This window comes from Rhinopithecus roxellana, chromosome 9 (assembly GCF_007565055.1).
Source record: "Rhinopithecus roxellana isolate Shanxi Qingling chromosome 9, ASM756505v1, whole genome shotgun sequence".
NCBI lineage: Eukaryota > Metazoa > Chordata > Mammalia > Primates > Cercopithecidae > Rhinopithecus > Rhinopithecus roxellana.
The window spans coordinates 102,347,125-102,373,224 of record NC_044557.1 but is presented as its reverse complement, the minus strand read 5'-3'; the positions used below and the strand labels follow the sequence as shown (position 1 = coordinate 102,373,224).

The 26,100-nt window shown below is 40.6% G+C and overlaps 1 protein-coding gene across 1 annotated transcript in view; it reads left to right on the top strand.

Annotated features, from left to right (window-relative positions):
- Window positions 1–22,349, top strand: part of FER1L6 (fer-1 like family member 6) — a 175,218-nt gene extending 152,869 nt beyond the window's left edge. The window contains 4 exon segments of the mRNA XM_030937899.1: window positions 4,337–4,578; window positions 6,389–6,552; window positions 21,397–21,497; window positions 22,166–22,349. Coding sequence (XP_030793759.1) covers window positions 4,337–4,578; window positions 6,389–6,552; window positions 21,397–21,497; window positions 22,166–22,349 — 691 coding nt within the window.
- Window positions 22,350–26,100: the final 3,751 nt, after the last annotated feature.

The window sequence follows — 26,100 nt, the reverse complement described above, 5'->3', positions numbered from 1 at the left end:
GCCATTCAGGACATAGGCATTGGCAAGGACTTCATGTCTAAAACACCAAAAGCAATGGCAACAAAAGCCAAAATTGACAAATGGGATCTAATTAAACTAAAGAGCTTCTGCACAGCAAAAGAAACTATCATCAGAGTGAACAGGCAACCTACAGAATGGGAGAAAATTTTTGCAATCTACTCATCTGACAGAGGGCTAATATCCAGAACCTACAAAGAACTCAAACAAATTTACAAGAAAAAAACAAACAACCCCATCAAAAAGTGGGCAAAGGATATGAACAGACATTTCTCAAAAGAAGGCATTCATACAGCCAACAGACACATGAAAAAATGCTCATCATCACTCGCCATCAGAGAAATGCAAATCAAAACCACAATGAGATACCATCTCACACCAGTTAGAATGGCAATCATTCAAAAGTCAGGAAACAACAGGTGCTGGAGAGGATGTGGAGAAATAGGAACACTTTTACACTGTTGGTGGGATTGTAAACTAGTTCAACCATTGTGGAAAAGAGTATGGCAATTCCTCAAGGATCTAGAACTAGATGTACCATATGACCCAGCCATCCCACTACTGGGTATATACCCAAAGGATTGTAAATCATGCTGCTATAAAGACACATGCACACGTATGTTTATTGCGGCACTATTCACAATAGCAAAGACTTGGAATCAACCCAAATGTCCATCTGTGACAGACTGGATTAAGAAAATGTGGCACATATACACCATGGAATACTATGCAGCCATAAAAAAGGATGAGTTTGCATCCTTTGTAGGGACATGGATGCAGCTGGAAACCATCATTCTTAGCAAACTATCACAAGAACAGAAAACCAAACACCACATGTTCTCACTCATAGGTGGGAACTGAACAATGACATCACTTGGACTTGGGAAGGGGAACATCACGCACCGGGGCCTATCATGGGGAGGGGGGAGGGATTGCATTGGGAGTTATACCTGATATAAATGACGAATTGATGGGTGCTGACGAGTTGATGGGTGCAGCACACCAACATGGCACAAGTATACATATGTAACAAACCTGCACGTTATGCACATGTACCCTAGAACTTAAAGTATAATAATTAAAAATATATATATATATAAAATTGGGTGCAGCACACCAACATGACACAGGTATACATATGTAACAAACCTGCACGTTGTGCACATGTTCCTTAGAACTTAAAGTATAATAAAAAATAGAAAAATAAAAAATAAAAATAAAAATAAAGAAATCCAAAAAAAATTATAAAATTGTATGCTAAAATAACGTAAAATTGTTCCATTATCCTATGCTCTGTTCAAAACTAAATTCCAGGTGAATAAAAGCACTAACTATTTTTGAAATTATGAATAAAATACTTGCAATTCAGAAAAAAAATATTTTATGAGGAAAACTTATTACATATACATCCTTCAGTTAAACGCTGGATATCTAAACTTGTTCAGTAACATTTGTCATATATCTACCTTTAAACAGAAGGAAGCAGAGTGATGTGGTGCTGTTAATGAAAGATTAATATGTCGAGCAGATTGTAAAGCGAATGTGAGAGCTAAAATTTGGACCTTCCTGTTTGCTAGTGGTATTGATTAAAAAAAGATACAGCCTAAGACCCAGGGAAGCATTTTATATCTCTTTTACATCTTGGCTCTGCTTCCTTTTGACCACTTGTCAGGGAAGGGGGGATGAGGTGGTATGGCATCAGAAAAAAGGTGATTTAAATCTGTACCTTAACTAAAACCTACCTCTGCCTTATGCTAATACCTCTTTGCCTTCCCCAAACAGGAAGTATTCTGCCTCCAGAATGTACGTTATCAATGATTTGCAGTCATACCACATCAGTGGTTCAAAGTTCCCATTTTTTTCTTAATAAAAAATTAGAATGAGTTAAACTTTTACAAAGCAGGAGTAATAGAAGGAGCATGACCCAAAATAAGATTTTAAGATCCTCTGAAATTGCTATTTTACCATGGCTTGAAATACGGAAGGATTCTGGGAGAGTTCAGGTTGAGACTTCCAGAAGCTGGCCTTCTGGAAAATGTGTGAAGGAGATGTCTGTTCACTCTGTGTCTCCTTCCCTCCCACTCACTTCTCAGCCAACTCCAGTCTGGCTTTCTTCCCAATATTCCACCAAAGCAGGTCTCGCTAAAGTGACAGTGCTCTCCATTTTGCAAAATCTAATTGTCTTGTGTTTTTAAAAATTAGTCCTTATCTTATTGCCTTTGTCTGAGGAGCATTTGTCACACCTAAGCACCTCTTCTTTTTGAAACACCTTCTTGCCTTAACTTCTGTAGCAACACGTGTCTGTTTTTTCTCTTATCCCCTTGATTACTTCTTGTCTGTGTCCTTCGAAAGCTCATTTTCTGCCGTCTAGCAGTTAAACAGCTCGTAGCATTGTCCTGGGTCAACTTCGCATCTCCCACTCTTTTATCTCTCTGCCATTTTCAACTAACACTTCGCTTGAATCAAGTGGTTCAAATAACCAATGGCTTTAGTTGTCACCTTTTAATTTCCATTGTTGGCAACTCCTGTTCCCAATGTGTCTATGTAGATTCCTCAAAAGCAGCACCTCAAACTGAACAAGTCTAAAACCAAAATGATCTTATAACACTTTCTTCTCTATGGTTCCTTATCTTAGTGACTGGCACCATCATCCATTAGGTTGAGAACCCCAAACCTACAGACCCTTTCCTCACTGACTTCCCCATTCCTAATGTATTGTCAGAGCCTGTCCATTTCACCTCCCAAGTGGCCATCGGCACTGTTCATCCTCTCCATCTTAGCCTCATCCCACCATTGTCTTTTCCTCCATCATCTCTTGCCAGGTGGGACCACGGCAATGCTACCATCAAATTGGCCTCTCCATATTCATTCTTGCCCTCCAATAATTTGTTCTCTATATTTAAACATGAGCTATCTTTTCAAAACACAATCTGATCATGTCAGTCCTGTACTTAAAACCCTTCAATGACACCTCATTTTCTCTGAACAGAGATTCAAATCCTTAATACATCCTAAAATATCCCATATAGCTAGCCCCTGCCTCTCTCTCCAGCCTCATTTCATAGCACACTCCCTCTTGCTCTCTGCAAGAAGAACTAAGAAGAAAGACCTAAGGCTGCATCCCTACTTCTTCTTCCACGGGGCCTTTGCACATCTCTCTCTAGTGACTTCTGCCACTCATTCATATCCCTCTCTCCCCTTTCCCCTATGACTATAGCTCCATGAAGCAAGGACCATCTCTGTGTGCTCCCTAACACTCCCCTGGTGTCAAGCTCTCTCATTGCCTCAGAACAGACACCACAAATGTATTGGTTGAGTGAACACCATCTTCAGCTACATAATTGGGCCCACACATGAGTGGTGACACTCCTCCGTGAAGAGAAAGGCCTTCACTCCCCTCTTCCCTGCCCTGGGAAGGAAGGATGTCTGCTTTCAGAAAGCACACAGTTTGAAATTATCAACTAGTTTGAATAAAAAGTACTTATTTTCTCAATTAATTCATCATGGACAAAGTAGTAGGGATAAATGTACTAATTGTAACTTATATTATGCTGGGGATGGAGGAGGAAGGCCAGATAATACTAAGAAGACAGAATATGATAGATAATTTGGAATGTCCAAGGCACATTTAGGCATCATCTCATGTGATTTTTCAGAACAACCCTATAAACTAGGTGCTATAATTGCTTCCATGTACAGATGAAACAAAGACACAGGGAGGTTAGATAACTTATCTATGGCTGCACAGTAAGTGGTACGGTCAGAGTTGGAATCCAGATGGGTGCAGGCAGCCCTCCCACCCTCCATGCCACACCAATCCAGGCCTGTTGGGCTTTCTAGGCCTAGAACCAGGGAGGGGGGGACCAATTACAGTCTGATGGCACAGGTCTGACAACACAAGTCTATACCAGCCCAATTTCAGAGTCCTCAGTATAGTGGGTAATCTTGTTTTAACACTCAAGTATAGAGGTGGCATCCCTTACAAAGAGGGCTCCCAGGGTGACAGAGATTCAGATTACACTTTCACTTCATATTTCTTGAATTTTCCATCTTGATTGTATGGGGCTTCAGATCTACGCAAGCAATTGAAGACCCTTCCCCAGCCTGCCTTGGCATGAGCCATTTTTCTGTTGTGACAGACCCTCTGACCCCTATTTTACTCTATCAAGTTAAAATGCAAACTTCCAACTGAATCTAATCATAATGATTTTTAAACTATGATCTGTGACCACACTGAAATGAGCTAAATCACTTACGATTATCCTGATGCCTGGAGAACGTACTCTAAGTATTTGAATTCTTTGTAATCTTTTCTCAGGTGGTTAAAGGGTTTGGAGGATGACAAGCAGGAGACAGACGTGCATTACAACTCCCTGACTGGAGAGGGCAACTTCAACTGGCGCTTCCTGTTTCCGTTTCAGTATCTCCCGGCTGAGAAGCAAATGGTCATTACCAAGAGGGAGAACATCTTCTCTCTAGAGAAGATGGAGTGTAAGACTCCCGCTGTGTTGGTGCTGCAGGTTTGGGATTTTGAAAGGCTGTCCTCAGATGACTTCCTGGGTAAGCCAGTGACTTCATCAAGCACATATTAGTCTCAGCTTTTGGAGAGCTTGGTCTGATTTAGTTACAAAGCTAATAATTTCAGCACTATCTACGAGAGCAAAAACTTGGAAACATTCCAAATAGCCATTAATAGGGATTAGTTAAATGAGTGATGGTGCATCCACATGATGGACCACTACATATTCCAAAAGACTTAAGTTGATCTTTGCTCTACCACTAAAAAGTCATTAAACTTTGAGCTAATTACTGGTCTGCTCTGTGCCTCAGTTGTAAAATGAGGGTAGTAATATTACATATTTCAGAGAGGGGCAGAGCTGTAAATGTGGTAACACAAAGAGCACGCCGTAGTGCCTCACATATAGTAAGCACTTGTAAGCCAAAATGTACCTGAGACAAGTCTCAATCAATTTAGAAGTTTATTTTGCCAAGAATAAGGACAGGCCTGTGATATAGCCTCAGGAGGTCTTGATGACATGTGTCCAAAGTAGTCAGGCCTCACCTTGGTTTTATACATTTTAGGGAGATATAAGACATCAGTATACATAAGATGTATGTTGGTTTGGTCTGGAAAGGCGGGACAAGTGGAAGTGGGGGCTTCCAGATCGTAGGCAGATTCAAAGGTTTTCCAATTGGAAATCGGTTATTGTCTAAAAACCTGGAATCAAGAGAAAGGAATGTCTAGGTTATGATAAGGAGTTGTGAAGACCAAGGTTTTTTCATGCATATGAAGGCTCAAGGTAGCAGGCTTTAGAGAAGATAGATTATCAGACTTGAAGAGTCTGTTCTATGAGCCTTAAGGTCTTTGTTGATGTTAACAGTAATGAGGCATGTCTGACTCCCCCTTCCCATCGATGGCCTAGAACTAGCTTTCCAGGTTAATTTTAGAATGCCTTTGGCGGAGAGGAGGAGTCCATTCAGATGGTTGGGGAGCTTAAAATTTTATTTTTGGCTTACACACTCAAGTGATAGTCCTGCAAACGTTAAAAATATGGGAATATCTAATGAATTGGACAGTTGTACAGGATGCATTAAGTGAAAAAAGAAAAATCTCATTTCTGTAAACTACATTTATATGTATAGGAGAAAGGGATAGTCATAGAAGGCTAAGCACCAATACACAGAGCAGTGGTCAACTTTTTAGGGATGAAATTATGAAAAATTTTTCCATTCTCATGTTTTTGCCCATGTATATATGCTCTGAATTTTCCATGTTTAACAAATGTTAATTTATAATAGGAAAAAATGGTTAAAGAGATATAGAACTCATGGCAATCTCTTACTCTGCCTTGTGTTCACTCATTGGAAAAACAGTGTTGGGAACCCACTAAGGTTCACTTCCTGTCCTGCAGAGTAGATACAAAGAAAATAAGACTAGTCTCTGACCTGGAAGAGTTTAGTGGACACCAAGAGGGAGGTGAAGTGGGGTTAGGAGGCTCTCATGGGGCTGTCAGTGCTAAAGCAGGGGAAGGTTAAAGCCAATAATCCAGGCTCAGGGAGCAGAGGAGGTGCTCAGCAGTGATGCTACCTGCAACTGAGGCTTGCAAGTTAAGTATTGTTAACTTAAGAGTTAAAACAAGCTCTTCCCTTGTCTTCTACCTGCTACCACGTGATTAATCTTTTGATGACACCAAATGTGTCTCAATCCTATTTGTACTCCCAATACCTAGCACATAGTTGTGATCCAATGTGGTACTGATTGAATGACTAGGAAGTGAAGGGTGAATGAATGAATGAGGATGGTGATTGAGAAGCTCTTCTGTTACTTTTAGAAAATGCTTCCCTAACTGTAAGGGTCATCTCTCCACAGGCACCCTGGAAATGAACCTCAACAGTTTCCCTCGAGCAGCTAAGTCTGCCAAAGCCTGTGATCTCGCCAAGTTTGAAAATGCAAGTGAGGATACCAAGATCTCTATATTCCAGCAAAAACGTGTGCGTGGCTGGTGGCCTTTTTCTAAGAGCAAAGAACTCACAGTAAGTGACAGCTATAGGAGGTGGAGGAGATGGGGGAAGTTGGGGGCATCATGCTGTTTCAATGAGTCATTTTGTGAACTTCAAGTAAAATGCCTTGAAATGACATTAACCCTTCATACAGAGGTTCTGCTAAGAAGCAAGAATTTTTAAAGCTTTATAAATGCATGAAGACTTAGCGATCTATGTTGAGGTGATTTTCTATCCTTTTGGCCTGAACTTATGCCCCTGGCATTAATTTTTTTTCAACATTTCTTGAGATTATGCATGAAGTCCTGAGTAATATACAATTTCAATGCAATTACCTTATGCCTTTATCCTCAAATGTAAGACATGATTTAAAAAGTGATCCATCCTTTTCAAAGAAGGTGACGGCAGGAGGAGCCATGTATCCCTTTTCCTGAATTGCCCACTTCCTGCAAATGCATGTCAGACTGTGTGGCATGTGTTTGGAGGAATTTTTGACCTTCCACAAATATTGGGAAGACAGTTTCTTCTTCCTATTCTTTCAACTCCCTCACTGATCTTCTGTAAGGCAGGAGGGATGACTTAGTGAGGTTGGAAAAAGGTACTGAGACTGATAGCAGGGTCTTTTTTCTGCTAGCCTCCCCTTGGGATGAGTGCATTCTGCCCCCTGCTTCTAGTGCCTTGTGGCAAAAGCACACCTAGGACAGGATTTTTCTGGTAGCACGTCTGGATAGAGACCTATTTCTCTTTCTGTCTCTGAGGGTCTAGTGGGTGTGAGGCAGGGATTCCCCTTGTACCTCACTGGGTAAATGGCAGCTGCTGGTCTGACCTCATGGTGTCTAGTTTTATTATATTTTCTGAGAATTTGTCTCTTCTATACATTCTTAATTGGATCCCCTTGATTGGTGAGGTTGCTGGAGAGGCCCAGCCGGTTTCATTCACTCTCAAGTACTTAATGAGCGGTTACTACATGCCAGCCTCTGGGCTTGGTTCTGGGCAATCAATATTTGTTGGATGCATGAATGAAACCAGAAATGAATGAGTCATGGCCTCTGCTCTCAGCCAGCTCAGAGTCCAGTGAGAGGGACAAACAGGTCAACATCCAATCATGCGTGGAATAACCGAGGTGTGAAATGCAGGGAAGGAATGGAGAGGTGGGAGGGATGCAATTGTCCTGATGGAGTTGAGGGTTCAAACAGGACAAAGGACAGTGAAAAGGCATTTTATAGATGAAAAAGAGCAGATGTCTACTCCAAGTGAAAGAACCATGATGAGTACAGTATGGAGGCATGAAGGGGCTCCCGGTAGAAGGCTAACAACCCTCTGATCAAAATTCCTGAACACAGTACAAGGTTGGAAAATGGGGATTGCCAGGCCCAGAAGTCCAAACTGTTATCCTTTGACATTATTCTAATCTCTCTACATTAATAAGCAGTAAATTTAGATGCATGATCATATAATAGCAGTCATCTATTATATTTTATATTCCTTTAGATTTTGAGAAATATGTACAGACTCCTGTTATTTCATTTAATCCTAATTACTCTTCATTTTCCATGTCATTTACTTATTTCTTCATTTCATCCAACAAGTATTTACTGAGCTTCTATCAAATGATAGGCCCTGAGAATAAGACATGAGTAATACAGACAAGGTCTCTGTTATCACAGAGCGTACAGTCTAAAGTCAAGTTCAGACATACAGACCGACAGAGAGCTACTCACACATACTCCAAGAAAGAATGACTTAGAACAAGGGCTGGGCAGGAGACAAAGCACCAAATCAAAGCTTATCCAATGCAGGGATTTCCATTCACTATGGTGGCAGGGGAAGGCCTTTCTGTGCCTGTGAAACTAGGTTGAAACTTGATGAATGAAATGTAGTGAGCCACGGGAGGAAGAGCATTTCCCACAGAGTAAATTCCACAGGTGAACGGCCTGAGGTGGGAATGAGTTCAGTGCTTTGGACAAACTAAAATCCCAGTGAATAAAAACCTCCCATAACTGGCGTGTGAGGCATGAGGGCAGTGCTGGTAAAATGGAGAGGACACCAGAGCCTGATCACATAGGCCTTGAGGCTATGGTGAAAAGCTTGGACTTCATTCTCAAAGGAAAGCCACTGCATGGTTTCCAGCAGGGAGGGGATCTGCCTCACCTAGGAAACACATCCCCTTAATGCTGTGTGGACAATGGTCAGAAGAGGGTCAAACTTGGAGAGAGAGGACTAGGCAGAGATGTAGGAAAGATTTAAAATATGCTGAAATAGGAACTCAGAGAGGAGGCTCTTTGGAGAAGGGCACTTGGTTGCTGTGTCAAATGCTCCTGAAAGTTTAAATAAGAAGCCACAAAGATGTGCCCATTGGACTTAATGGCATGGAGGTTCCCGGTGACCTTTAAAAAAGCAGCATTGTGAATGTCCACAGCATTATTCATAATAGCCCCAAAGCAGAAACACTCAAATGTCCATCAGCTGATGAGTCAATGTTTAAAATGTGGCATATCCATACAATGGAATATTATTCAGTCATGAAAAGGAATGAAGTACTGATATGTGCACCAACATGGATGAACCTTGCAAATGTTATACTAAGTGAAAGAAGCCTGTCTTGAAAGACTACATACTGGTCTGATTTCATTTATGTGAAATGCTCAGAATAGGCAAATCCATAGAAAATAGATGAGCAGTTGCCAGGGGCTGGGGCGGGGTAGAAGGGGAATGGGGAGCAACTGGTATGGAGTTTCTTTTTGGGGTGATTAAAAAAAAAGTTCTGAAATCAAATAGTGGTGATGGCAGTACAATTTTGTGAACATATTAAAATCTATGTAATTGTTGTATAATTTAAAAGAGTGAACTTGGTGAAACCCTGTCTCTACTAAAAATACAAAAAATTAGCCGGGCATGGTGGCGGGCGCTACTCAGGAGGCTGAGGCAGGAGAATGGTGTGAACCTGGGAAGCAGAGCTTTCAGTGAGCTGAGATCGCACAACATTATGATATGTGAATTATATCTCCGTTTTTTAAAAGCAATGTTAGTGGAATGGTGAAGACAGAAGTAGATGAATGTGGATTGTCCAGTGAATGAGAAGCAGGTTAGTGTAGACTCTCTAGAAGCCCCGCCAGTTTCATCTCTCATTGCTCCCCTCTCAACTATCTCAAACCCTTCCCGGACTCTTGCTTGTCTGCTCTGTGGACTGGTTCTTCTGCCTGGATTGCCTTAGCTCCTTCCTCTGAGAAAACTCCTAGTCCTTAACTATTTGGAGATTCTTTTTAGCAGTTGTCCCTCTGAGATGCCTTCCTGGGTATCCTCAGCCTGGGTGGGCTTGCCTTCTACTTCCCTACATGTATCTCTTGACACACTATTTAAACTTGTCCGTGGACTTTATGGTTCTTCTGTCAGCAATTTGAGTCCAAAAAGTATGTTTTTGCTTTCCGTTCCCTTTCTTAATGTTCAGTGTCTAATGTACGTAGCACATAATACTCAAATATGTATTGAATGAATCAATTAATTCAAGAATAATTAATTGACCCTACTATAAAGAGATTATAAGGTTTTCTTCTGTTTACTTAGTGTACTGAGCACATAAGAAGTGCTCAGTAAATGTTCTTTGAAAATGAACACATTAGTACACATTGATTTATATGATTATCTGAGTGTTGGTTTAGAAGCCAGAGAGAAATAAAGAAATGACAGAAGACAGGTAGATTTTAATGGCAAGGGGATCAAAAGATTTAGATAGAATATTACACAGTGGCGAATGGATGAGCCTTTGGGCTTTGGCAGTCTATTTTCCTAGACTGTATTAAGATCCGTAGAAGCATTTGAGCTTATGATCTGAGCCCCACCTGCTAGGTATCAGAGTAGTGGCAATTTCCATGATTTTTCACCTTCTGTCCATGCTGTCCTTGCCAGAGCCTAGGTATGGCAGGTTATTACAGTGATTTAAATTCATTTGTTGAATAGTTTTGTGATGACTGTAATGTTCTCACTTAAGTGAGGCATTTATGTGGGAAATTTACTGTCTGGTTTGATTGACTCAATGCAGAGTTTTTCTGCTTTTGTGCTTCAGAGGGTCCATTTGAAGATCCCTCTATTTGAAGATCCCTCTTTGTCTCGTGAGGGAAAACCTAACAGAACCACTAAGGCCAGATCACCTCTTACAGTCCTATCATAAAAGAGAAGCCTCTTTTATGAGGACATGCACATTTTATAATTTAAGATCCCACAGAGGACTTATGTGCATCAAAAAATGCATGTCTGTGTTAAAAGTTTCAAAAGCTTTCTGGATTGTCCTAGGGATTGCGATCAGTAATAATGAAAGGGGTGGATTCCACCCTAGAACGGTGCCAGGTCAGCAGATAAGCAATGGATTCAAGGCTAACTGGGGCCAAGCACAGTGGCACACACTTATAGTCTCAGCTACTTGGGATGCTGAGGCAGGAGGATCCCTGGAGCCCAGGAGCTCAAGTCTACCCTGGGCAACAGAGTGAGACCTTGTCTGTAATAATAATAAACACTGACTCCTGGATTCCATCCTTTAAGAAATAAGAAAAACCATCTTGGGTCCAAAGCCTGGCTCCATTATTTACCAGCTGTCTGAACTCTACCATGAACCTCAGCTTTCTTAGCTGTAAAGATTGAGAAAATTAAAAAGTATGTACCTCATGAGCTGTCATAACCCTGAAATGAAATAGAATCTGTGTGCCTGGAACATACTAAGTATTCAATAAATATCAGATTTTCGCTTGAGCGAAAATTTACTCAGCAGTCAACTGTTTTGACCAGTCCCTGCTCCCACTTCCTTCTGGGCCCCAAGATGAGGGAATGCCTCAAACTCAAAATACCTAAATATCTTAGTCAATGTTAACATCTAATCCTTAGGGGTTACACTTTTGGTAAATGTAAGAAAAAAGAAGGGGCTGGGTGTGGTAGCTCATACCTGTAATCCCAGCACTTTGGAGTAGGAGGACATCTTGAGCCCAGCCTGGGTAACACAGTGAGACCCTATCTCTACAAAAAATTTTTAAAATTTGCCAGGAATGGTGGTACCTACCTATAGTCCCAGCTACTTAGGAGGCTGAAGAAATAGGATCCCTTGAGCCCAGGAGTTCAAGGTTGCAGTGAGCTATGACTTTGCATTCCAGCCTGGGCAACATAGGGAGTCCCTGTCTCTATAGAAAAAAAAGGAAAGAAAAGAAAAAGAAAGGGGGGGCGGGGCGGCGGGGAAGGAATGGAACCTCTAGCAACATACTCTTAACTACTTTATAAATGATTCTCCTGATGAATTGGCCATGATAATGAATTAAAGATTTGAAATGGCTACATTGCCTGGGGGTTCGTTGTCTCATGCTGAGAAAAAATTCAGGATATGGACACGTGTGGATGGGTTAAGGAGTGGAAAGTTTAATAGACTGAAGAAAGGAGAGGAGCTCTGAGAGAGAGAGACGCGTCCAAAAAGGTGGGGAGGTGGCCGACTGCAGCAGATTTTATAGGCAGGCTGGAGAAGGTGGTGTCTGATTTATATAGGGCTCACACATTGGTTCAATCACGTATGACGTTTACATAGGGCCCAGGAAAGGCTGGTTGCCCCACCCTAATCTTATTATGCAAATAGGCTTTCCAGTTGATTGGCACCATCTTTTCTGTTCTTTACTGTACACGTGGCTGAGGGAAGGGAAGATGAGACCACCATCTTGAACATGTCTAGTCCCTAGTCCCTAGTCCCTGCCAGCATTCACTGTGCAGGCTCCCAGCTCGCTTGTCTCTGCCTGCAGTTTGACTTTACAGGCTGCTCTTTGTTAAAGAGAAAGGCCTTACCGAGGACTCCCATACCCTTACTACCTGCCTAAGTGATTTCTTCTTAACTCCTGTATCACCTTCTATACTAAGGATAGGGGCTTCTAATTAAATGCTCTTCATTTCTATCAATGTAGTTTTCCCCTGAGTCTAGATGATCATGTTGCTCCTTCAGTAGTTCATTTTTCAACAGTTACAGAGAGCCTCCTCTGAGCAGGGCTTTGGTAGGATATCCTGAATAGAGAGATGAATAGGATGCAGCTCTTGCCCCCAAGGAGCTGCTGTCTTGAGGAGAAGACAGAACAGTTGCCGGTTGCTTCTCTTGTCTGACTGTCGTAGTAACAAGTGTTACCAATAGGAACTGACTACCAGAACCTGTTCTGAAAGACTGAACATACAAACAGCAGTGGTCAGACCACACGTGACAATAAAGCTACAACCTCTGCAGCAACGAGCCCCAAACCGTCAGAGCTTGGGCAATGACTGCAAGCTTCCCTAATTGGTGCCCCTCCTTCCAAATATGTTCCCCTAACTAACCACGTATGACAGCCCCCTGCTTAGCCTGCTTCCCGTTTCCCCATACGAGCACCTTTCAGTCAGAACACATCCAATGACTTCCCTTTTCTTGTGATAAATCTTCCTCTCTCCCTATTTTTGTGTCTCTGACAAACCTAAGTGACAGTAGCTCTAAATAAATAGCCTCTGTTTGTTCTTATCTTGGTGATCTTTGTTGATTTCCACAGCACGAAACACTGAATGTATATTAATTCATTTATCTGCTAAAACCCCCTGAAAACATATTTAATCAATCCCAGTTTTATAGATAAGGAAGCTGAGGCACAAAGAGCTTAAGTAACTTGCCTCATGTCACACAGCTACTCAGGGAGGATGAGATTCAAACACAAGCAGTTCACTCCTACACTCTTGAGTCCTAACCACTGTGCCATACTTCCTTTTCTGGCAGAGGGTCATAGAAACAGAAGGGACGTCCAACCTGTCCTGGGGTCACCAGCAATCTTCACCATAGAGGTGAAGTCTGAAGGGATATTTTCGGGGGAAATACAATTTAAAACAAAGTATCCCAACTCAAAAGCTAATAAAGTTTTATCATTGAGTAGTCATTAAAAGCAACCTGTTGAGAGATTGCAGAGACAGAAATTTCATCCTTTTATGAGCAGCAATCACCCATTACACACATATTTTCAGGAGAAATGATAACTAGTTCTCAAATAAGAGGACTTCACAGCCCCATTTGTCACACATTGTTCTAGATTCACATGGTCATTGAGGTGACCATTTCTGTTACTTGATTAGTTTTACCCAAAGGAAAAACAAACTTCTCAAATCTTTATGCCACCTGCTAGAGATTTTTAAAAAACATTTATTTTTAAATCTGTTATCAGTGCCCCCCCAGCAGTGTCATTTAATCAATCTTCTCAAATCTTTATGACAGGAGGTAGTTTTGCAACGTGGAGCAAAGTGCTCACCAAAGTTAGCCGCCTACCCTCCCAGAGAAACTGGGGTATAGGGTGCTATTCTCCTGATGTTTACATTTCAAGGAAATGGTTCTCAGATCCTTGAAAAAGACGTTCCTGGGTGTTAAAGGCAAAAGGCCTATCAGCTTTCAAAACAATTTATATGCATTTCAAAGAAAAGAGAAAGTACTTACAATTTCTCTGAAGTAAATGCTTTAAGAGAAAAGGGGGAAGGAAATCTCTTCCGATTTTCAACAGGGAGAACTAAGCCTCTCATTTTTTATTTTTATTTGCCCTTACACCTCCTAAAGGGAAAATAAGAATTGACTTCATTTTCACGCATACCAGTGGCCCACGGTCAGAGCCTAGCCAAGGCTAGGAGCAGCATGGAACCTGGTCCTGAAAGCCCTGCTTTGGCCTGCAGAAGGGATGTATTCCAGCTACCCCTGTCTTCTTGTTACGGGAAAGGGGTCCCAGTCCAGACCCCAAGAGAGGGCTCCTGGATCTTGGGCAAGAAGGAATTCAGGGCACATCTGTAAAGAGAAAGCAAGTTGATTAAGAAAGTAAAGGAATAAAAGAATGGCTACCTCCATAGACAGAGCAGCCCTGAGGACTGCTAGTTGCCCATTTTTACCGTTATTTCTTGATGATATGCTAAACGGGTGGATTCATGCCTTCCCTTTTTAGACCATATAGGGTAACTTCCTGACATTACCATGGCATTTGTAAGCTATCATGGTGCTCGCTGGTGGGAGTGTAGCAGTGACGATGACCAGAGGTCACTCTTGTCCTCTGATCATTGATTTTGATGGGTTTTGGCCGGCTTCTTTACTGCAACCTGTTTTATCAGCAAGGTCTTCGTGACCTGTATCTTGTGCTGACCTTCAGTCTCATCCTGTGACTTAGAATGCCTTAACCATCAGGAGTGCAGCCTAGTAGGTCTCAGCTCCATCGTACCCAGCTCCTATTCAAGATGGAGTTGCTTTGGTTCAAATGCCTCTGACACTCTTAAGTAATCAATAACCATATTAAGAAAACAACTTTCTCCTAATGGAGTAGCAAGTTAGGTGGCCCAGAGTAAATGGTGTAATGGAAAACTCCTGCCATTCCTGGGGGGCACTTCTGTTCCATGTGTGTAAAATCACTAAGTTAGACTGGGTGCCTCCAACATGCATGCCCAGCCTAGACATTCTCTAATTCCAACTCTGTGTGCCCTCTCCTCCCGTTCTTTGAAGCCAGTATCCGAACATTGCTGTCTGGTTTTAGTTCCTGGCAAGCAAGAGAGGGTTTGTTTATGGCCATGGACACCTGCCAGCTTTATTTTTAAAGCTGCTTATCAGTGCCCCCCAGCAGCATCATTTAGACATTTAGACCACACAACTTCTAGTGTGGAATGTGGAATGTGGCTGTCCTCAGAGTAAGTGAAAAACAGCTCCACGGCATTGCTGAGGAATGGGGACCCTTGGGAGAAAGAAAGGGAATATCTATGACCATGTTCTTCGTGAAGCACATTGCACTATGCATTTTATATGCCTTATCCCAAGTCATCCTACTCAAAGCAACCTTTAAAGAAATCAGTCTTTTAATAGACAAAGATCAAAAAATGTCTTTTACAAGTTAATCCCACAAATCGACAGACAGCCAAGGTAAATCGCATCCCCGGTACATCAACAACTAAAACTCAAAGGGAGATTTCTATGCTTCCAGTTTGGTGTGAAAAACAGCTGTCAGCATCTGTGATGGCGACATACTTAGATGTTATGTTCTAAAGATTCAACAGTGAATGAGATAAATTCCTAGCATCTTGAAGTTCACAACTTAGCTGGGGAGGGTGGTAGATAGATCATTTAAATAATATTTAGCAAGATCAGATAGGAGCAGAGGAGGGAGATATTTTTATATAAAGATTCTTTTTAAGATAGGGTGTATAATGTGCATGTATAGGAAATCTGAAAAGCACAAAAGGTAGAAAAAATAGCACACATATGTATACCATCTAAAGAAAACTCTTGCTAACGGTTTGGTTATTCCTAATATTTTCTCTATGCATAATCATTCCATACTTAAAATAGTGCCTTCTTCATTTTGTTCCACTCAGTTTTCTTATGAGCATTCCTCTGCATTTATACTAGCAATATTATTAACTCTATATTCTCAAAATAAAAATGCCAGTTTAATCATTGTGTTTGTCCTCAACATTTATTCATTTAAAAAATGTGAGCACACAGAAAAGTTGAAATGGAACAATGATCAGCCATAGATCTACCACCAAGATTCAACACTTGCTGATATTTTGCCATATTTGTCAATATATTTGCGTATACTCCATCGATATATGAAGTATGTTTGAGTATTTGTGTGTACGTATATATGCCTATTTTTTGACTGAACAATTTAAGCTGCAGACATTCTGACACTCTACCCCTAAATACTTCAGCATGCATCTCTCAGGAATATAGACACTCTCCTACATAACCACACCACATATAAGTAAATAATGATTCCCTAATGTAATCTGATATCCACACCATATTCATGTCTCCATCTAGAAAAAGAATACCCTATTGCCCCCAAAATGTCTTATATAGCTGTATCATTTTCAAAACAAGACTCAATCATGGTGTATGTATTGCTTTTCATTATTATATCTCTTTGGTCTATTTTAAAACAATCTTTTGACATTTTCCCCTCATGTTGACTGTTTAATGAGACTAGGCTTTCTTTATCTGGTTGTTTTCTCATCATATTGCTTATCTTATTCTCTATCCTCTGTATTTCCTGTGAAGTGTAAGTCAGATATGACAGCATTTATCAAGTTGTTTAATAGGTGATGCTGTTTACTCCATAGTGGATCATGCCAGGAGGCACATGCTATCAGATGGTCTCATATTAGTGATGCTGTGTTTGCTCACTTGACTCTGTTGGTAAATACAAGATCTCTTCGCTGTAAAGGCACATTTTCCCCTCTGCAGTTAGCAGACAACTGATGGGTAACATGGTGCTGTGGGGAATTCCTGTTCTGCTCTACCCAAAGGCTTTAATAACTACTGGTGATCTTAATTATTTCTTTGGTTTTATAAAATAATTTTTCTCACCCTTCCTTACATCTGTCTGTCTAAGCTATCTATCGATCTATTTACCCATCTACTATCATTTGAAAAAATGTGTTTATTGGTTGGCATTTATCTGTTAAAAAGAGCTTTCCCTCATCAATTGGAAATAAATCAGTCACCCTCCTCCCCTACTCCCAAAAAAGACAGGATAAATACATAATTATATCGCTTAATAACCAAATTTTAGAATTCAGAGTTGGTATAAGAGTCATCTCTAATGATTTTCCCTTGCTTTTGTTGTTACTGTTATCACTATGGATTAATGGATTTTTAATAAATATGTTGTAAGCTCTATCCACTGAAGAATCTAGAAGTAAAATCACCCAGTAGCAAAGATGACTCCTAGCACCTAGATCCTGGTTTCTACACATCAGCTCCTACTAAAAACCAACCAACCAAAGAAACAAAACACAGGGATCTTTGGGGAAATGGCTGACTCCAGGTCTATGGCAGATAAAATCCAAAATGAGTCTGGGACATCTCAGTGGAGCAAATAGGGCAATTTGAACATCCAAAAGAATAATGACTGTGCTTTGTACATAACACTTTTTCTGAGTTTTGAATTATTTCCTTAACTTAGTTACCCAGAAATGGAATTCCTACATTCAGCATATAAGATTATGTATGACCATATAATACACACACATAGTTGGATGTGTGTATATATGTGTATACAACTACATATAATATACACACATATGTAGTTGTATACATGTGTATATGTGTATACAACTATGTATTTTTGTGGTCATAGATCTTATGTATGTATGTACATGCATGTATGTGGACATAACTATACACGTAAATACATGTATACATAATGTGTATATGCAATGTGTGTGTATATATATACATATATATATATTCCTTTTCCTAAAAGATTTTGCCAGCATACTTTCCTCCATTAACATATGAGAATGCCTCATGTAATTCCAGTCAGGGGTGTGTTTTCATAAGCAATAATCACTGCTGAAGGCATGTCCATTCCCAATGCAATCACTTCTCAGCCTCCGAAGGCATCCCTTCTGTAGGCACAGTGCAGTTTGGCACATCAATTGTATACGTGATATGACAAATCTAGGCTTCTCAAGTATCTTTTCTTATTGTCTCCCATCCACAGATATCATTAGGCTAGTAGATCGTCTCTCAGACTGTCTATTTTTACTAACTCTGATTTTAAATTACATTTAGAGGATATTATTAGCTTATGACCTCTCCTTGGTGCTGAGCTGGATGCTGATGGTTGAAACAGGACAGGAAACCTCTGTGTGGACCGATACCCAGAGCCACGACATTTATCGAAGCTGTCAGTAAACACCTTTCCCCTGCAGCCTTCCCGATGCCTGATAGATGCATTGTGACCTTTCTAGCAGGGTGGTGGAGCTGGCACAAGGCTCTTCATGATAACAAATGACTCCTATGTCTAGGGCAGAAGAAATTTAATATTCTCTGCCTCCTTTTTCTTTGCATTTCTTTTCCTGTAGGAATCTGGGCCTGTGGGACTTTTCTGGTATTTTCTCTATGGGCAGAAGATGTTTTCTGTTAAACTGCACGTTTCTGTTGATGAAATAGTATTGAAGTTAACCACTACCATAGTTAAAGACTTTCTAGTTAACAAGCCCTAGGCTAAGCACTGCATATGTGTTATTTCATTTATTTTTCAAAGCAACCTTATAGGGTACATGCTGTTAATAGCCTCAGTATAGTGAGACTTAAAGAGGGCAGGTGACTTACCCAAGATCACACAGCTAGTAAATTGTAGAGCCTGGTTTCAAATGCGGATCTGTCTATTCACAAGTTCTATTCACTGGACTATTTGTGTTGTCCTATGCCACGCTATGCCATGCTATGCTATAATATTAAGCTATCTAAAGCCAGCCCACAGATAGAGATCAAAAGCATATACTAATGCCAGAGCAATGACAGCAATTATGGGGTTCCTCCTGAATATTTCAGAAATGGCACGTTTATTCATTGTTACATAAATAGCCTACTTTTTTCTTCCAGAACAAAGTGCCATTTAGACACGTAAAGTGGCAAAGGAATGGAGTTTGGCATCAAAGGACCTTGGTGCAAATCTGGGTTTTTTTAACATCAGTTAGCAAACATCACCAAGCCTTGGTTTACTTGGTTGTAAAACGGTAATAAAAATGCCGTATAGTTTGTCAGATTGCCCAAAAGGTTAAATGAGCTAATGCATGCATAAAACACCATGTAAGTTATAAAGTGCCAGAGTTGAGTTTATTGTTATTAAGAGTAGAGAACAAAGGGGCAACTGCGATCCTCTTACTGTGGCCCTAACTTACTCTCTGTTGATTTCTATTCTGTCTTCCAAGCATTCTGGATCCTAGCAATTGGTTAGCCCCTCTTAAGCTGACTCTACTTCAAATTAGAGGAAGTGGATGAAGTTCCTAGTGTATAACATACTGCTCAGCGGAGCTTAAGTTACCTGTGAATGATCTCTGGAAATAAGTCTGTTTTGTATATTGGACACCATTTCTCCATGAGTTTTGGACTTATTTCTTGAGTCTCTCCCAGCCATCAAGTCCTTAACTCTGCCTTTCATCAATCCTAGAAGTTAGAACCAGATAGCTCTAGAAAGCATCTGGCCATTTGACAGATCAGAAAACTGAGACTCAAGAAGACAAGTGCCATTGGATGGTGATCATGAAGACAATTATGGAGTCATCTCATGTTAGAGTAGGCAGGCTCTTATAAACCTTCTAGTCCAATGTTCTGGCAATTAGATGAATAAGTTGGAAGGCAGCCTGCTATAAGGGAAAGAGTATGAGCTTTGGTATCATACAGACCTGGGTTCAAATTCCAGTTGGTTGGCTTGTCGTCTGTGTGACCTTAGAAAAGTTATTTGATCTCTGTGGTTTCATTTCTGTATCTACACAAGGGAGACCTACCTTGCTTATTGCTATGATTGATAGACAGATAAATGATAGAACAAACAAACCTGGGGCAAAGTGAGCAATCAGTAAAGCATTGCAATTACAGTTATACATATTATTACTCTACTATTGATGAATGTGTAAAGGAGAAATTAAAATCAATAGAAGCTTTATATTTTTTCCCCACAGTTTTCAAATATTTTCTGAATGCCTATATGTGCAAGTCATTGCCTATGGGGCTAAGATTTCTCACCAGGAATGAGCGACTACATATATACATGTTTTCATGAAACATTTCTAGATCATCGGACATTTAATGCTACTCTGAGTTGGGCCAGGGTTCCATTCAAAGGATGAATGAGACCATCTAGATTTTAACTCATGATTTCACTGGTAATAAAAGTCCACTGCACTTCTTTATTAATTCAGGCAGCCATGCCACTCCCTCTCTTTTCCTGCCCCGCAACCTTACCCATATGTATTCCATATCATTCTTATATCTCCCATGATTATATTTTAATGGCTGCCAGCAACCAAACCTACTTGTGAAGAAGTCCTGGCCTTTTTAGGGTGAATGGGTAAGTTAACACAAGACCACTGGCTCATCGGAATCTTAGACTTTTGTATTGGGGTAGGAAATCAATAATGTCTGTGAAGTCAAGTAATGCCCAGTTCATGTGTGATTCAGAGGAAGAAGCTTTATCAGCAATCGTGTGTAATAAAATGCTTCACTCCTACCAGCTCTGCCTCCCTCCTATCATCTTGAATTTCAATGCACAAAACCAAAAGAGGCAGGAGAAATGAGAGTCTCTGTCACCAAGAATAAGAGCTCCAGGAGATCAGAAGTTCTGTTTTTCTTAATCATTAAGTCTCTAGTGCCTAGAGCAATGCATGGCATACAAAGGATCCCCAAAAGTGCTGAATGAATTAGTGAACAAAGGAGAAAGGCTAACTTTTGTGGGGGTCCTATCTCATCCTTTGATAAATCGAGACATACGTTCCTGCCAAGAACTGTGGCATAGTGCTCTAAAGAAACACATTACTCACAATTTTCAAATAAAATAGGCCATTCCTTATTGAGAGAATAGGGGAAGAGGGAGGGAGTGCTATAATAAAAGGATAACCCTAAAATCACTAGTGGGGACAACAAAAAGAATGAAGAATGACAGAAAGGAAACACCATTCAGCAAATGTGGGGTCACTGTCACCAACTTCCTCTTGAGAATTGACAGAGAAGACAGACTGTATCAGATTCAAAAGGGTCTGCCACTCAGTTAGTCCCCTTTCTAATTACTGCAATATTTCTTCAAATATCACGTGTTTACAAGAAGAGTAGTACATGTGACTGGGCTTGTGTGTCTGTGTGGACACATGGGACGCTTTCCTTCCACAAATCTTGAAACATCATTCCTAGGCTTTTGGTGTTCATCATAAAAATGGCTTCTCCCAGGACCAAAAAAGCAACAATATTTATCAAAATAAAGCAGCAGGATAATCAAAATACTTTCTGGAATTCTCCAACTTGGTAACACTTCTAGAAGGTTGCCATTGGCCCAGTGGGCCTTTGTGACTAGAAACGAAAGCTTTTGCATCTTTTTGCAGGGCAAGGTTGAAGCTGAGTTCCACCTAGTTACAGCAGAAGAAGCTGAGAAAAATCCTGTTGGAAAAGCCCGAAAGGAGCCAGAGCCCCTGGCCAAGCCCAAGTGAGTGGAGTTATGGGTGGGAACATCAGAAATGGGAAGGGGCCTTTGCAGTCCTCACTGGTGTCTGATATGGGCACTTCATTAGAGCAGTCCTGTGAGATACCCAGGAAGCCAGGAGGCAGTCAATCGGTGCCTTCCAACCTGTGTAGCTTTTTGAAGAAAAAGCTAAATATAAGAAGAAATATAAGACATCAGCTATGCCTTCCAGGAGCTTTCGATCTATTTGGGAAAAATAACGCATTCATAAAATAGTTGTCAGAGTATAGAAGACTCCAAAAGTTTCAAAAGAGGGTGAGTCAAGCGATGAAAGAGTTAGGAACTTGAAGTGAAGGGAATCATTGGGGTCTGAGGCTGTCAGGAAAGACTGCATAGAAAAGGTGGGATTTGAGCTGGTAGGTTGGACAGATGGAGGGTGATGGGGCCTTGGGCTGGATTCTAACTGGACTCTTGCTCTCTGCTCCACACCAGCCTTTAACCATGGTACAGGAATCCTCATCATACAAATGTCAGGCTGCTCCTGCTTCAGGCCACATGCTCTTCTCCCATTTTCAGGCCTCTCCCTATGGGTCCTCAGAAAGTGGGAGTTAGAAATATTTCCTGGGTGTCTTAAGCACTCTGAGTGTTGACAGGATGACCCCCTTTTTGATTTTCTCTTCCTTCCCCCTCAGCCGCCCAGACACCTCCTTTTCCTGGTTCATGAGCCCCTTTAAGTGCCTGTACCACCTCATCTGGAAGAATTACAAAAAGTACATCATCATTGCTTTCATTCTGATCATCCTCATCATCTTCCTGGTCCTTTTCATCTACACCTTGCCAGGAGCCATCAGCCGAAGGATCGTTGTGGGCTCATAGAGGATCATGGAGGACCCAGATCCTCCCCATATACTAATCCTCTCTTCCTCATCTGGGAGCTTCTAAGAACATGTCAAATGCATGGCACTGTGCTGAGTGCTAAGGGGACACAGATCAACCCTTCTTAGAAGAGATGGAAAAGAAACATTTTCTCCCTGCTCCAACCCCTGCCTCCAGGTTTCAAACTTATGAGACATAAGGCATGTTTTATCCCTTGGGCAGCATGAAATAAGGCACTTTCACCTCATGGTAATCAACAGTGACCTCAAATTAACTTAGATCAATGTTATCTTTATGTAATTGCTTATATCCTGAGAGGTTTAGTTCTGGGTCAGAGATTTTATTAGAAGTACTTTATTTTAAATAAAATTTTAGGCCAGTTTTGGTGGCTCACGCCTGTAATCCCAGCACTTTGGGAGGCTGAGGCAGGTGGATCACTTGAGGCCAGGAGTTCAAGACCAGGCTGGCCAACATAGTGAAACTCCTTCCATACTAAAAATACAAAAATTATCAGGCATGGTGGCACGCACCTGTAATCCCAGCCACTCGGGAGGCAGAGGTTGCAGTGAGCCGAGATCGTGCCACTGCACTCCAGCCTTGGTGACAGAGTAAGACTCCGTATTGGAAAAATATAAAAATAAAATTTTAGAGCAAACAAACTGAAAATATTATAACAAATTACTAGACATTGAACCAGTTCCTTATATCTTAACCTTGTGTAATCCTTATAGTTTACAGAACACATTCACTTAGGCTGTGCAACTGGCTTGCAGACAATGTCACATAAATCATCTAAAATACCTTATTGTTGAAATTTCCATCTAGAGACGAGATGTAGTGGATTTTCTATTAAAGTTACCACTTGCGGAACATGTTCAATAACAGTAGTTGGTTCTGGAGAAACCTATTTTGATTTATGCTCTGTGGCAGTTTCCAGATGGGAACCTTATAATATGTTGTAAGATATATGAAATATAATTGTGTGGATGGATCAGGGACAGCTCCATGCCACCAGCAGGAGTTCTCTTTTGTCAGATATACAAGCTCCAAGTATGGTCTTCCCATAGACCATGATATGACCCATAGACCATCCCTGGCACTATTCAGCACTTAGCCTGACCACCATATGTGCCAGATTTCATCATGAATCTTAAGCACAAATTTTTATTTTATTTGAGACAGTCTTACATTCTTCACCCAGGCTGGAGTGCAGTGGCATGATCTTGGCTCACTGCAATCTCCACTTCCTGGGTTCAAGCAAGTCTCATGCCTCAGTCTCCTGAGTAACTGGGATTACAGGCACTTGCCACCACACCTGGCTTTTTTTTTTTTTTTTTTTTTTTTTTTTTTTTATTTTTAGTAGAGATGGCCACCAGGTTGGCCAGGCTAGTCTTGAACTCCTGGCCTCAAGTGATCTGCCTATCTTGGCCTCCCAAACAGGCAGGAGCCACTACACCCAGCTGCTTAAGCACAAACTAATTTCAAAACCAGTCTTAGAAATGATATCCTACGCACTTGTCAAATGGGGTCAGTGTTTCTTGAAAGTAAATCTCTGCTTTTCATAACACAGTCGAAATCTGCCACCCTACCTAAGGCAGGGACTTGAAATGAGGGGCAGGTTTTCTCAGATATAATAAGGAAACAGAAGAATTGGAATATTTAGTCTCAATTCCCATGCACAATTTTCAGCCTCGTATGCAAATCAATATGACAACCATTTCTTTTTTCTATCAGCAAGAGCCATTTGTTGGTATTGGGAGGCTAGGCTGGAGTTCCCCTCTTGACACCAGGGCTACTGTTTTGTTTGATAGTCTGGCACAGATGTCTTCTAAAGGGTAACATTTACTTCTATATAGAAAGTCATTTTTAGAATGTTCCTGGTCCATCAAAGGAAGACTAAAAGAATGTTCTGTGTGATTTTGGACTTAAGCCTTTTTCACTGAATTCTGGCCCTAGATACTCACTAGTAACCATAAGGCCCTGTTTTCCCCAAATGCTGAAATAGAACATTTACTGCATTGGCAATGTTTTCTAGTGGGATTGGTTATACAAACTGTCATTCATTCTTACTGTGCAATATTGCACAGCCATAATTAATGGTGTAGTTAAAAATATTTGATGGCATGGAATATATACATTGAATATATTGTAAGTAGGAAAATATACAGGTTAGAAAACTGTATGTATAGCATGTTGTAAAAAGAAAAAATATATATACATGCATAGCAAAAAATGTCGGGAAGAATATGCCAAAATGTTAACGATTATCTTTAAGTAGTATCATCTTTTTTACTTTGTCTATTTCTCCTAAAACTTCTAAAATAAAAAGGTATTATTTTTCATGTAAAAAGTTTAATAAACTTATGTGTCCATTTAAAAATATTCACCGAGTGTCTCCTATGTGCTGGGCAGTGGGGATACAGCAGAGATAAGACAAACAGTAGCTCCCCACAATATTTTATCTTCAAATTATGGGTCATCCAAGAAAGGCACCAGATAAGGAATGTATTTCATGGATGAGGTTTAGGAAAAAGTATGAATACACCTCTGGTGATGTTGACAAGGAGAATAGCATTATTTTAGGATAAATTTGAAAGTACGGTATTCTACTTTCTGCTGGATTGTGGACAGGAAGATGACAGGTAAACTCTTGACAAAATGTACATTTTTCAAATTCATAATAAAAAGCTAAAAGTTTAAAATCCTTGTAAGTTAAACAGAGCTCATTAACTCTCCTTTGATGTCAAAAGACATCCAAATGCTAAAAGCCCGGAGCAGTATTTGAAACACTTTTGGATCAGATGGCATCTTAAGAAATGTGTGAGAAGAAGTGGAAAGCAATGATAATTTTGGAATCAGCTATGTCTGGTATTCTATACATAGTATATTGCATATGCCTGTCCTGTATGTAAAAATTAAATAAAATAATGTTCCATGCCTAATTGTATAGCCCTGGTGCTAAAGATATTACAGTGTTTTTTTTTTTTTTTTTTAAGCCCATTTCCCAAGAAGTTGTCATGAGTTCCTACTTGTGTTCTTAAATAAGATTAATTTAAATTTATTCATTTGACAGCTTAGAGTTTTCTTACAGTTTAAATCTGTTTCAGAAAGGTTTTATTTATGTATTTTACAACATTTGAATCTTTTTCCCCCAAACAAAGCAAAACAAAATTAATACCAGCAATAACAACCACCACCACCACCACAACCACCACCCCCCCCCCACCACCACCACCCCCCCCACCCCCCCCCCCCACAGGATGGGATATCCAGTTCTGTGTCACCAGAGGTTGAAACATTGGTACCTCTCTTGCTCTTTCCTTTATAAGACACATACACAGAAATTATAAGATCTACTTAACAGCTGGGGCCATTTGGTGCTTAGTCATTTAACAGATAATTATCGAGTTCCATCCACTGCAGGTGCTATAATCAGCACTGGGGATACAAAAGTGAACAGATCAAGTTCTTGCTCAAACTCATGGAACACAGAGCTTGATGGAGAGAAGACATAAAACAACCACACACATAGATCATTACAGACTGATGGACTAAACAGAAAGAAAATACTGGGAGCAGAGAAAGAACACCTTACAGGGGGCCTGCACCCAGTCTGGCATCAGAAAGGCATCCTGGGAAAGGGCTGGCTGAAGGGAGATGACAGAAGAAGAGATGGAGAGAAAGAAGAGCTCCGAGACAGAGATGGCATGTGCAAAAGCCCCATGGTAGGAGGGTGCAAGGCACATAGAGG